Here is a 13209-nt window from a genome sequence, read left to right on the forward strand (position 1 = left end):
TAAATATGATGTTAACTGAAGGCTTTTCATAGTTGGCTTTTGCTGGTTGAGGAAGTCCTTTCTATCCCTAGTTTGCAGATAGTGTTTCCATAAATAGGTATGAAATTAGATAAAATTTTTGTTAGAATTTATTTATTTATTTGCTATTTTAGAGTGAGAGACCTCTAGCAAGTGAGCAGGTCGGGGAGGAGTTGGGAGGAACCGATCATATGGGAGAGGGACAAGCAGACTCTGTGCTGAGGGTAAGTCATCCTGAGATCAGGACCTGAGCTGAAACCAAGAGTTGGATGCTTAACTAACTGAGCCACCCAGGCACCCCAAATTTGCTAAACATTTTTAGTGTATCTATTGTGATGGCCATGTGGTTTTTCTCCCTTATTCTTTTAATGTGGTAAGCTATGTGATTTTACTTTCAGATGTAAAATTGTGCTTGCAAAATTATGCTTGCATTCCAGACATGAGCCTCACTTGATCATGATGACTTAAATTTTTATGTTACTGGTTTCCATTTGTTAAAATTAAAGATTTGAGCGATTGATTTCTCTTTTTTTAAAGCTCTTTGTCAGGTTTTGGTATAACAGTTATATTGGCCTCATTCAATCATTTGGGAAGCATTCCAACTTCTTAATTTTTTTTTCAGAATACCTAATCATAAATTAATTTATCTGTTCTTTAAAGGAGAAGAATGGTGAAGAAAATAGAAAGCTCATAGCTGAAATAAGAAATCATAACATGAATTCTTTATTTGTTGAAACGACACTTGGTTTCTAAAAGTCAAACCTTTAGAGGGCTGTTGAGGAGAGAGTAAGTCAGGTTTTTTCGAATATGTGATTGTGGGGAAATCAGATATAGGCTAGTCACACAAGTCAATTAGTCATCTGTGTTTCCTGAGCCCAAGTATTCATGGCAGCTTTTTCATTCATGCACCAAAGCTTGATGTTAGGTATGCAAAGAGAAACTCATAAGAATTGTGGGTTTGGGAGCATCTGGGTGGCTCAGTGGGTTAAAGCCTCTTCCTTTGGCTTAGGTCATGATCCCAGGACTCTGGGATCAAGCCCCGCATTGGGCTTTCTGCTCAGCGGGGAGCCTGCTTCTCCCTCTCTTTCTCTGTTTGCTTCTCTGCCTACTTGTGATCTCTGTCTGTCAAATAAATAAATAAAATCTTTAAAAAAAAAGTAAAAAAAAAGAAAGAATTGTGGATTTGTCCTCACTCAGAATTCAGGGGACTGATTCAGGACATTGGAAGGAGCCCTTGTGGGCTGAGAGGGAACTTGTAGAGGTGCTCCAATGAGTTGCTGCTGTTGGGAAAAAGGAGAAAGGGGCCAGCTGGAAGGGAACAGGGGGAGCTCCCAAGTAGTGCCGGCATCTAGGGGAGAACTTTGGCTGGATGTGGGCCATGTGGGTAATGTGAGAGGAACACTCAGTGTCTGCCTCCTTTGGGTTGTGAGGTGTGGAGAGGATGAACTGAAGGACTGCTGTTTCCAAGAGTCAACCACAGCAAGTGGAGCTAGGGTAAAGGTAGTGCCAGTGATGATGTCACCAACCCTCACAAAGGCTTCTTTAAGAGTTTGGTATGTTTGAAACATCTCATCTCAGTGATGAGCCTGCTCAGCAGATTCCTCCATCTGAGTATTTTGGTCCTTTAAAGAATACAACTGTTCTAAGAACTCTGAAGTCACAAAATCTTTAACATTATTGATTATAAAGTGCATTATCGTTTTTGGAATTTGATGTCAACACATATATGGAAGGTACACATGTAAGAATCTACTAGGTTATGAATGGTCTCACTTGACTCTCCACTTCTGGGTCTATGGTAAACTTTTTTGCTTGACTATTCTCATTATTTGCAGTCAAATATTCATCAGGAGAAACCTCAGTTCTTAATAGAGAGGACTTCCATCTGCCTACATCCTCCTGTGAATCACATGCTACCTCAAGAAAGCAACAATGTTTGTATACCTTCTTTTGTTTTTTCTTAAAGAATGCAAAGATGTGTTTGCTAAACATTAAGCTCCTGTCCATGTCCCAAATTTCCAGGTTGTCCAATACTTCTTTTCTTTCTTCCTTGTCATCTTTGTATAAGAACAAACTTTCAGTGGCAAGGACAAACCAGTACCCTTTAGAGCTTCCTTGATGATGATGCCAGTAATGCTGATGGCTAGCTACTCCTTGCAAGTCACCTAATTTCCGGTTGTGTCTTTCTCGTGAACTTGACTGCTCCTCTGCTAAGCATTTGCATAGTTAATGAAATCTTCCTCCTTGGTGTTAATGTGGGAGACTCAAATGTCAATCAATAGCAGTACCTGGAGCATTGTCTTGCCTTCTTGCTGTCAAACACAGTTAGCCACAATCCTTTCCATTTCTTTGCAGGGTCTGGGCAAGTTTGCCATTTTGGGGGGTATACTTCTTGATAGTGTTGATTAATTTTTATGTTACCAATCTACACTCTTCAAGGAAGGCTTTATCAGTTTCACAATTCATTTTTTAACTATTGCTTGGATTGCCATGTCTGGAATAAACAACCCTGTCCTCATACAGTGCATGTTTTTGATTGCGTAGGTTATTTCTCCTCATAGTTCTTTCTCACTGAACTCCATCTTTACTATCTCAGAAGGAAAGCCTTCATAGGAAATGCAATTGATTTTAGCACCCCTTGAGAGTTCTAGGGTATCTACTTCATCCCCTGACCCTTTGATTATCTTCTCAAAGTCCACAGCAACTTGTTGACCTACCTGTAGCAATGCTTTGGTCCTCCTGGTAGGGTCTTCTGGCTTAATGTTTTTTGTAGGCTTCTACTTCATTTTCTTTGGAGAGCAACTGTCTTTATAGCTTGTTCCTGACGTTTGGCAGAGTATCTCAAATGTGACTGGTAAGTTGCTGACTAAGCGATTTCTGCAGGAATGGGGTCCCCAGCCAATCAGCAAGATGTTTGTAAGCTGGATTTGAGAGAAGCAATTTCTTTTCTGTTAGTGTGGAAGCCTTAATGTCCTTCTTCCTATCTGTGTTCTTCTAGCTTCTGTTTACCACCGTCACATAACCCCTGCAAAGAGGCAGCATCTTGTTCTCTAGGACATCCCTGGCATCTGTTTCTTTATCTGTAAGGTCTGGTTTGGTGATGAATCCTGTGGTTCTCAGACCTTGAGGATCAACATCTTTAGCTAGATTCAGGGATTTGAGTTTGTAAGATTGGTTTTGGCTAGGACAATAGCCCAAAATCCATTCTTCTGCATGATGAACTGCACAATCATTTCTCTGATTTGTTACTCACTATCTGGTGGCTGATCTCTTGTGAGAACTTTTGTTACTCTAGGTAGGTTGGTAAGAATTAGCTTTAACACATGTGGGGAATAGATTCATAAATTAATAGGTATGAAGGAAATACCTTCATTCATTCTGATCACCTGATCTGTTTCTGCTTCAATTTCATGGTACATGTCATCAAAATCTGGGCCTTTTTTCCTTCATAGTGTAGAAATCCAGCCTATTATGCTTTGGAATAATAAATTGCAGCACAAGAGGCCATCTCATTACAATGAGGAGTAAGTCCTAGATTATCATGTTACTATAAAAGGACATAACTTAGATGCAGCCAGATGGGAGACATGCATGGGGCAAGTTGTGGGAAAAGGGCTCAGAGCTTTAATGCCCTCTCCACGTGTGCCATTCTTCCCAAAAATCCATGTATACACAAACCCAGAATCTCCCTCATTTAAAAAAAGTTACTTCCTTTTAAGTATGAAAATAAAATACTCAAGTTAGATCATTACCAAAAAGAAAATTTGCAAACCATTAGACTTGTTGATTCCTGAGGCCTCTTATGACCTGAAGTAATTTGCTATGTATTTGAAATAATATATCAACTTATTTGAAAGATCTTGCTGGGTTGGGGTGGGAGGTATGGTGGGGAATGAATATTGGAGACTATCCCCTCTTTTACATTATTATATTCATAGCTATGCCAAGTCATATAGCAATCTAATCTTGAATTTTATCTAAAACTCATTTTGTGGATACAGAAATTCTGAAAACTGTCCAGTAATTATCCAGTAATGATCAAGAAGCACCTTGATAAACTTGTAATTTCTGTTTGGATATTGTAGTATTTCTCAGGCTTTGTAAATGAGAAAAGCTTTTGAAGTGATAACAGATATAGTCATAGACATTCATCAAGACACGAAGACCTATCTTATTGCTTTCCAACAGGGCAATCCTAAATACTAACATAGTCACCAAAAACAGATGTAATTCTTAGTAAAATTTATGGGGCAGTGTAATTGTTGTCTTGAAGTTAATTAAAATTTGACATTATCTTTTTCCTTGAATTAGTTAATTATACAGGAACATTAAGTATCTATTTAACTTTCTGATATATCTGAACAAAGAGATTGTTACAATTGAAAATACTATATCAGAATTCAGTATGCTTAAATAACATTTTAAAAAGGTGATTTCCTTTACCCTTTCTTGTTTATTTTTATGACTGTACTTTAATTACTTACTCATAGTCTGCTAAACTTTCTACATAAATTACATTTTAATCAAAAAGTTTTATTCCCCGTACTAGGTTTATTTTTTTTTAATCTGGGTCATCAAAATCAACTTTTACTTTGTAAGTATTATAAACCTATTTTTTCACCCAAAGTCTCATGACCCTGTGTTTAATAGCATGTTATAGATTTATGGCCTGAAAAACTTAGATTCAAAAGAATATATCACTGAGAGATCAATATTGGTCTGTTCTCTGATAAGACTTCAAGAGGCTATATTAGATGTGTTTTTCCTGTATGGATAAAAAAAATCATATAGAACTCACATATAAAAAGATGTTCTCATGAATGAGAAGTCAAATACATTCTTCTGTAATTTTCTTTTTTAAAAATTTTTTTTTATTTTTATTTTTTTTTAAAGATTTTATTTATTTATTTGACAGAAAGAAATCACAAGTAGGCAGAGAGGCAGGCAGAGAGAGAGGAGGAAGCAGGCTCCCCGCTGATCAGAAAGCCCGATGTGGGGCTCGAACCCAGGACCTGGGATCATGACCTGAGCCGAAGGCAGCGGCTTAACCCACTGAGCCACCCAGGCACCCCTCTTTTTTTTTTTTTAAAGATTTTATTTATTTTCCAAGAGAGAGAGCACAAGCAGGGGGAGCAGCAGGCAGAAGAAGAAGCAGACTTCCTGCTGAGCAAGGAACCTGATGTGGGACTTGATCTCAGAACCCTGAGATCATGACCTGAGCCAAAGGCAGCAGCTTAACCGACTGAGCCACCCAGGCATCCCCATAATTTTCTTTTGTGGACTTTGTTTATTTTTCAATTATATTCTAATTATTGAAAAGGAAATGAATATATTTCCCCTACAATTCTGAGACTTTCCAGCAACTTCATATAATGTGTCCTAAAATCACTAATGTTGCTAGCCCATCACAGTGATCTGAATAATCACTATAACCAAGGAAACTTTTCCGGGCATAGCCCCTTAATTTTTAATTTAAAGGAACAAATATTGTTAAAATTTAAATGCAGCATCTAAATGCAATTTCATGGCCAGCTCATCCAATTTTATTTTAAAGTAATTTATGCATTATTTTTGTTTATTTAGATCGTGTCTTCTTAATTTTAGAAAATAATATGGATTGATTTGATACTTTGAAGTAATTACTGAATTCCATTCTCAGTTGGTTAAGTGCCTGACTCTTGGTTTCAGGTCAGGTCATGATCTCAGAGTCCTGATATTGAGCCCTGTGTCCGGCTCCACACTCAATGTGAAGTCTGCTTGTGAGGTCCTCTCTCCCTCGCAATTCTCTCTCCCTTGCCCTCTGCCCTTCCTGCTCATGCTCTCTCTCTTTCTCTTAAATAAGTAAATCTTTAAAAAAAAAAAAGGAATATGTAGTATATCTATATTTCATAAAGTTTATAGTTTTGGCCTTTCTAAATATACCATTCCTAATTTATGTCATTTGTCATAAGGTGTCATTTATGTGGACTTGTGATCCAATTTACAGCAATATTTCTGTGACATCCCTATATCATGTTTCTATGGCCACATATGGTCTTATATGTTTGACCCCTCTTAAAAAATATTAAAAATTTTTTTGTTACAAAATAGCCTTAATAGTAATTTTTTTTATTTTTTAAAGATTTTATTTATTTATTTGACAGAGATCACAAGTAGGCAGAGAGGCAGGCAGAGAGAGGTGGGTGAAGCAGGCTCCCCACTGAGCAGAGAGCCTGATGCCGGGCTCGATCCCAGAGTCCTGGGATCATGACCTGAGCCGAAGGCAGAGGCTTTAACCCACTGAGCCACCCAGGCACCCCCTTAATAGTAAATATTAATCAGAGACTGTAATTAATGATGATGCTTTAAAGAAACCTTGACCATCAGCACCTCTGGACCTGGGATATTTTCAGTAGTGAAGTATACTTGTTTCTGCCATGTTTATTTATCTCTATATAATCACAACATCTCATTGTCACCCAGAGTACCTGAAATCCATTGAAAGCAGATATACCTGTCCTCTTTTAACTTGAATTTTGTATCACCATTGCTCTGAAATCCTCTATCCATCTATGCTAGCAATATCAAAATAAATTGCAAAGGCCATTATGTAGTCTCAGGAGAGTCTTTGTCATCATTTATTAGATCTTGAATGGAGTATCCCTCACTTAAGACCTAGAGAAATTCCTCCATTCCTCTATTATGGGTTAATTAACAATAGCTCTTTCTCTCCCTGTGTTGGTCAAGAGAAAGATGTGTCTAGGAAAAGGAGCTTGTCTTGAGATATAAATCTTCATCTTAGGGAAAGAAATGTTTCAATAAGTTTGCCTAGATTAAATAAAAGATTGGCTAACTTCTTCAGGTCTGTAGAACTAAAAGGCCTTTATTAATAGCACAAGTTAAGTCTGAAATTCATCTGGCTTTGAAATTATTCCTTTCAATGTTTGAAAGCTGTTTGCCCAAGACAGTATAAGAACAAATTTGCCTCACTCTGGAGTTACAGATGGTGGTCCATTTGGTAGGTAAGAAAGTTGTTTTGCTTCAGCGTAACATCGGACATTCAACTATCGTAATTTTGTTTTTTCAGATTTGGGTTAATTGTTTTCCTCATCAGTGGGAAAAATAGTTTGAAATTATTTAATTAATTTGACAATGACTTGCATATTTATTTTTTGATGTGAACTCATAAAAGATCAAGGAACTGTATCTGTTTCAACGTTGTAGAATTTTAGATTCCAGTTGGTCCATGATTATATTGAAGATGCTTTTGGTGAGACATTAGTTTCCTTAAGTAGCCAGGCTTTTTATTTATTTTCTTATTATTATTTTAATAAGGAAGTATAAGGGGAAGAGATATTTATGTTAGCCAGATACTTATGTAATAAAAAGAATTTCTACTTATCCCTCTGTCTCTGTCTCTCTTTCCCTGGTTTCCTTCTCTCCTCTAAGAGATATCTAGCTTGAAATCAGTTTTGATTCACAAGCTTATTTTTATGTCTATTGTCTGTGAATTGAAATACATTTTCTTAAGGATATAATCAGCAAATGGCCACCAGATATGTTCTTCTTTTAAATCCTGTATTGTCTCCAGAGCCAAATGACAAATTGACCAACCAAACATCAAAAAAAAAAAAAAAATTCCTCAATATATGTATACATGTCTTCTCCCCTATCTTTTTATGATTAAAAACAGCATTTTAATTTCCATTATTTTTTATTACTAGTGATGTTTATTTTTATGTTTTGATCATTTCTCTTCCTTTTTTTTTTTCTTTCTTCCAGTTTGGGTGGTCATCACTGAAACCTTTATTTAGTTGCCTCTATAATTATTTATTAATTTAAAAACAAATTTGAGCATAGTTAATGCACAATGTTACATTAGCTCGAGGTGTGCAGTATAATAACTCAACTTCCCTATACATTGTGCTATGCTCATCACATGTGTAGCTGCCATCTGTCACCATAAAACACTATTGCAATATCATTGACTATATTCCCTGTGCTATGCCTTTTATTCCTGTGACTTAGTCATTCTATAACTAGAAGCCTATATTTCCCACTCAGAATCATCCCACCACCTCTCCTGGATTACTTCCCTCCCACCTCCTGCCACCTCACGTGTCTTTACCTAAAAGTTATTCCTTCCCAGTATTTTCAAAATCTCAAACCTTATTTGCTGTTTTACTTCAGCATATAACCATATCTGGGCCTTTTCATCGCCAAATCAAAACCAAAAGAAAGAGCTAATAAGCCTTTCTTAACCCTTTATCCAAACTTCTATTCTATCACTAGTCTTCCTTTTTGTACCCAGTTGAATTAAAAGCAAATTATGCTCCTTTTCTATATACTCATAACATATACTTTTCTCAGTTTATCACCTTTGTGTTCTCCCCTGGCCGTTTCTTCAATTTCCTGTGGTTGAATTTGTCAAGGATCTCGTTATTTCTCCATTTAAGGGCATATTTGTTATTTTTTTTTTAATATAATGTCCTTTCATCACTTAAAACTCTTTCCAGCTGTTGCCTTAGAATACTCCTTTTTTCCCATGAGGTCTGTAATAGCATTCTCTCTGTTTTCATCTTACTTCTCTTCCCTCCAGTTTTATGTGAGGCAAACTGTTGGTCTATACACTCCTTTACATCTGGATTCCTTAAGACTCAACTTTTGGTCCTTCTGTCTTTTATGCTACTCTCTACTTGGCTTCCTGGCTTCAGCTCTGACTGATCTGGGGAAGGCTCTTAAAGTTATGTCTTCCACTAAGGCCACTGTCATGAGCTCAAAAACCATATATCCAGTTTTCCCCACCTGGATATTCCATAAGCTCTAGAAACTCCCACAGGCAAACCTCTTCTCTATTACCCGAAGTGGTTTTACACAGTCACAGTATAGTGATTCTATCATTTGTTGCATATGCATATTCCCAACTAGACTCTAAGTGTTTTAGAATCTGGGAACAACAATTTTTAAAAAATCCTTATGGATCTAAACTGTGACATCATACCTGTCCTCTTCCTGCCTTCTTCCTCTACCATTCAGAATACTCCAGGATTTGACTTTTGCTTCTCTTCAGCCTGTTTTACCTGCTTAGCAGCTTTCTGTAACTTGTCCCATTGTGTAACAGAGCACAGTCTTACAGATTATCTTCAATAAATTTTTGTGGGAAAAATTTGAGATTAAATAAAGACACTGGTTCTGCACACTGCTGAAATGAGCAGTAACTGATTGTCTTTGGAATCAAGTCAATTTTGCTATTTGCCTGAGAAGAGCACAAGTAGATTCATTTTTGTCCCTTCCCTATTTATGCAGTCACTGTTTATTTCTCTCTTTGAATCTGACCCCCACTCCCCCCCAAAAAAAATTCATAGCTATTACATCAGAGGAAAGTATGGTGAACAATGATGTTAGAAAGGTTGGCAGGGACAAATCACACAAGGGCCTTGGAATTTTTTTTTAACTTGACTCCAGGGGCATTGTGAACTCATAGAAAAATTTTAATCACATTTATATTTTAAAAAACTATTGTTTGGCTTATTTCACTTAGCATAATACCCTCTAGGTCCATCCACATCATTTTAAGTGGCAAGATTTCATTCCTTTTTTATGGCTGAGTATTCCATTGTATGTATGATTTCACTCACAGGTGGAATTGAAGAAACAAAACAAACTATCATAAGGGAAAAAAAGAGAGACAAATCAAGAAACAGACTCTCTGCTATAAAGTGCAAACAGATGGTTACCAGAGGGGTAGGGGGGATGGGTTAAATAGCAGATGGGGGTTAAGGAGGGCACTTGTGATGAGCACTGGGTGTTGTATGGAAGTGCTGAATCACTGTATTGTACACCTGGAACATTATACTGTGTGTTAACTAACTGCAATTTAAGGAAAAACTAAAAAAGAAGAATACTGTTGCAAAATAGAGAGTAGTTAAGAAGGTGGGAAGGATAACATGATAAAGAATTGCAGAACTTTGATGACTAAAGAGAATATTGTGGACTAGGATAGTGGCAATGGGAATGGAGAATAGTGGGTAGCTTGGCGAAATAAAAAGAGGTGAAATCAACAGGCCTGGGGAACTATTGGATTTTAGGGATAATTAATAAAAAAGAAGTCAAGTATGGTTGATGGGAAGTGAATATTAATGTTTTGTGATGTATACAAGAAGAAATTCAATGTAAAACACCAACCAGAATGTCTTGTTTGCTGCAAATGCTCAAGGACTATTAGTAATCATGACTTCTCAAAAAGCATACAGGTTCTGATATTTGGGAGCTATGCTTGTGTTTAAAAGTAGAGGTGGGGCTGGTCAAAAAATACTCAAAAGAACTAAGAGAAATGAAAATAAAAGAGAATTATTTAACAGGCTAGATTAAGCAAGTGAGTGAAACGGTGAAAAGAAGCAGCTTATGGCAATGCTCCTCTATTGTATAGTAATACTTAAGTAGGGTTGGGAAGAAGGTATGTTTTTTAGAAGACTTATGTGGTCTGAGCCATGGGTTTGCCCAAGAATTATTAAGGTGTTTGTCCAGTTAAGACACCACTGGTGCATCCTCAAACAAGACTGGAGCTGAGCCAGTATTTCCTACGGTTTACCCAGTGGAAGATCAACAAACATTTTCTTTTCTGAAAAGGAAAATTAGTGGGAGGAACAATCCCAGTTGCTGTGGAGCTGGGATTGCTGGGTTAAACATAGTACATGTGCTAAATTTGGTGAACAAGTCTTAGCACTAGTGATGTAGGAATTCTGTAAATAAGTTAATATTTTGCATACATCTATCCTTCTGTGGATGACAGTCAATGGACAAGTTGCTATGTATGTGCAGAACTTGGAGTAACACATATCCAAACCAGGGGGCTAGATGGTAGGGACCCTTGGGAACCAGTGACTGGTTTTAGAGGGGCAGTGGATAATGAGGGACTCAGTATGGGAACTGTAGTATAGGACCTTGACAGGAAGAACCTACCTTTCTCTAGGAAAGCACCATGCCCTAATAGATGGTCTTGGGACATCTGGGGAATGGGAGAGGATTTGGTAATGCTTCAGACTGTCTGGAGCAAGCTTTATGTCATGCACAAGTATCTATGAGAGACAACTACTTTAGACAACTACTGATGTAGGCCTCTCTGCACAGGGTATAAAGTCATGAAGTATATTTTCTCTAACTTTGCTATCAGCCACTCCTCAGCCACCATTCCCAACTCATGGGGGTTGGTTGTAAACAAAGAAATTAATGTAGGAATGAAAATAGTTCTGACCCACATGTCACTCCAAGATTTTTAGCATGATGCAGAAGTCTTTTATGAACTGGTTCCAAATTCGATCCCACATATGTCGATTTAGAAGACCAATCTTTACCATGGTGTGAATAAACTACTCTTGTGATAACAATAATATCAGTGGTGTGACCTTAACTTGAAAAATCAGTTAGAGATTCACATTACGTGGTTTAATAAAAGAAAAGCAGAGGGGATAGCTTATATGGGAGAATTCTATTTTAGATTTCACGAATTTAGGATTAATGTTACTTAAGTATAAAAGGGAAGTTCAAATGCGTCATATCCATTGTGTTTTCATTGAAATAATGTTAATGATCGAAGAGGATTAAGAATAAGGACATGCTTTGTTGAACATATTCCATGGCCTTTTACTGGGTTACCCAAAGGTCTTTATTATACTGAAGAATAAGAAAAATTTAAACAGACAATTAAAGAACAGTTACTTATGTTTCAGCCTCAAGGATAATATAACAATCAAGATAGATTCTCTCAACTTTTTTTTTTTATTTTGTATTTTAATTCTTCTTCTTTTCAGAGTAATAATGTCCTGAAATAAATGTTTTATACATTTTTTTTATGGTCAGGTACATATGAGATGCCCACAAAATGAGAATCATATATCCATTCATGTGATATTCACATTTATATTATAGGATGCTCCACGTAGGTCTTTCAGTAGTAATGTTTATGGATCAATATTTTTGCTTATTTGCACATTTGTATGTGTGGGTCTAGAAGGAAAAGACAAAGCTATAGATAATTCAATAATTCAGTGTTATTGCCGGGACCTATTTGTATATATTCTCTTACTGCTTCTTATATGATTTCTGGTTCTAGTGTCTTCTCTTTTTTTAAGATTTTATTTATTTATTTGATAGACAGAGATTACAAGTAGGCAGAGAGGCAGGCAGAGAGAGAGGAGGAAGCAGGCTCCCTGCTGAGCAGAGAGCCGGATGTGGGGCTTGATCCCAGGACTCTGAGACCATGACCTGAGCTGAAGGCAGAGGCTTTAACCCACTGAGCCACCCAGGTGCCCCTGATAATGTCTTCTTAAGAGCATTATGAAGTGAACAGCAATATTGATTTATTCATTTCTTTGCTTTCTTAATACTAGACTGAGCATTTCATTATCTTAGCTCAGTAAGAGATGCAATAATAGCTTAGATATTATCAGCATTTTTGGAATTCAAAATCCAGTAGAAAGATCCATTATGTACATTTTTATAATATAAGGGGAAAATGATCATGGACCTGAAAGAGGTAGAGAGCTTTGGAAGTTTAGACGAGCTTGGAGGAAGAAAAGTGAACTTTGCTGAGGTACTCAAGGCATAATCACATTTACATGGTTATAAATATATAGAGAGTGTATAGAAAACATCTGAGAAGATTCATACCAGACAGAGAACATAGTTATTAAAACTAGGGCAAAATTGCCAAACTTGGAGGACCTGACTAGCAGGTTCTCTTCCAGTATTGTGAAGGGGGTTGACTTTGAAATGAGCTTCAAAGGATGACTGAGAAATAGGAAGAGGCGTTGAATGACCAACCAACAAATGATGTAATAGGGAACTTGGAATAGTTTGTATTTGTGACATATTTGTGGGGAAACAATTTATTTCATCTGACATTCCGGAAAGGGCAGTTAGGGCCAGATAAGGAGGTTAGTGGGTTCGTTTTTGCCCTATCCCAGTGTATGTGGTCCTGCTTATTTCTCTGTTTAGGTCTGGGATTTTGGCAGTGGGATGTTCATGGTGGACTTTGGCTCAATAAATCATCTACCTGAGGGCACTTGGAGGGATTTGGGAGTTTTCGTCAGGAAACATTGTTTTGGCTCATTTTTATTCTAAACTTGTGAAGCCTCAGCACCTTCAGAGACCATCAGGGAGGTGGTAGGAAACTATTTGCCTTTCTGAGGTAGCTCTTGGAATTCCGTTTAT

At 37.1% G+C, this 13209-nt stretch overlaps 1 protein-coding gene across 4 annotated transcripts in view; it reads left to right on the plus strand.

Annotated features, from left to right (window-relative positions):
- The window catches only part of AADACL2 (arylacetamide deacetylase like 2), a 29025-nt gene that overhangs the window by 12072 nt on the left and 3744 nt on the right, over positions 1 to 13209 (plus strand). For 2 of the 4 annotated variants that reach the window (XM_047728166.1, XM_047728177.1), the window contains exon 5: positions 1854 to 1952. The exons of the other annotated variants lie outside the window; for them this stretch is intronic. In XM_047728166.1, coding sequence (XP_047584122.1) covers positions 1854 to 1952 — 99 coding nt within the window. The remainder of the gene's footprint in view (positions 1 to 1853; positions 1953 to 13209) is intronic. 4 annotated transcript variants of the gene reach the window in all.

Source organism: Lutra lutra, chromosome 1 (assembly GCF_902655055.1).
Source record: "Lutra lutra chromosome 1, mLutLut1.2, whole genome shotgun sequence".
NCBI lineage: Eukaryota > Metazoa > Chordata > Mammalia > Carnivora > Mustelidae > Lutra > Lutra lutra.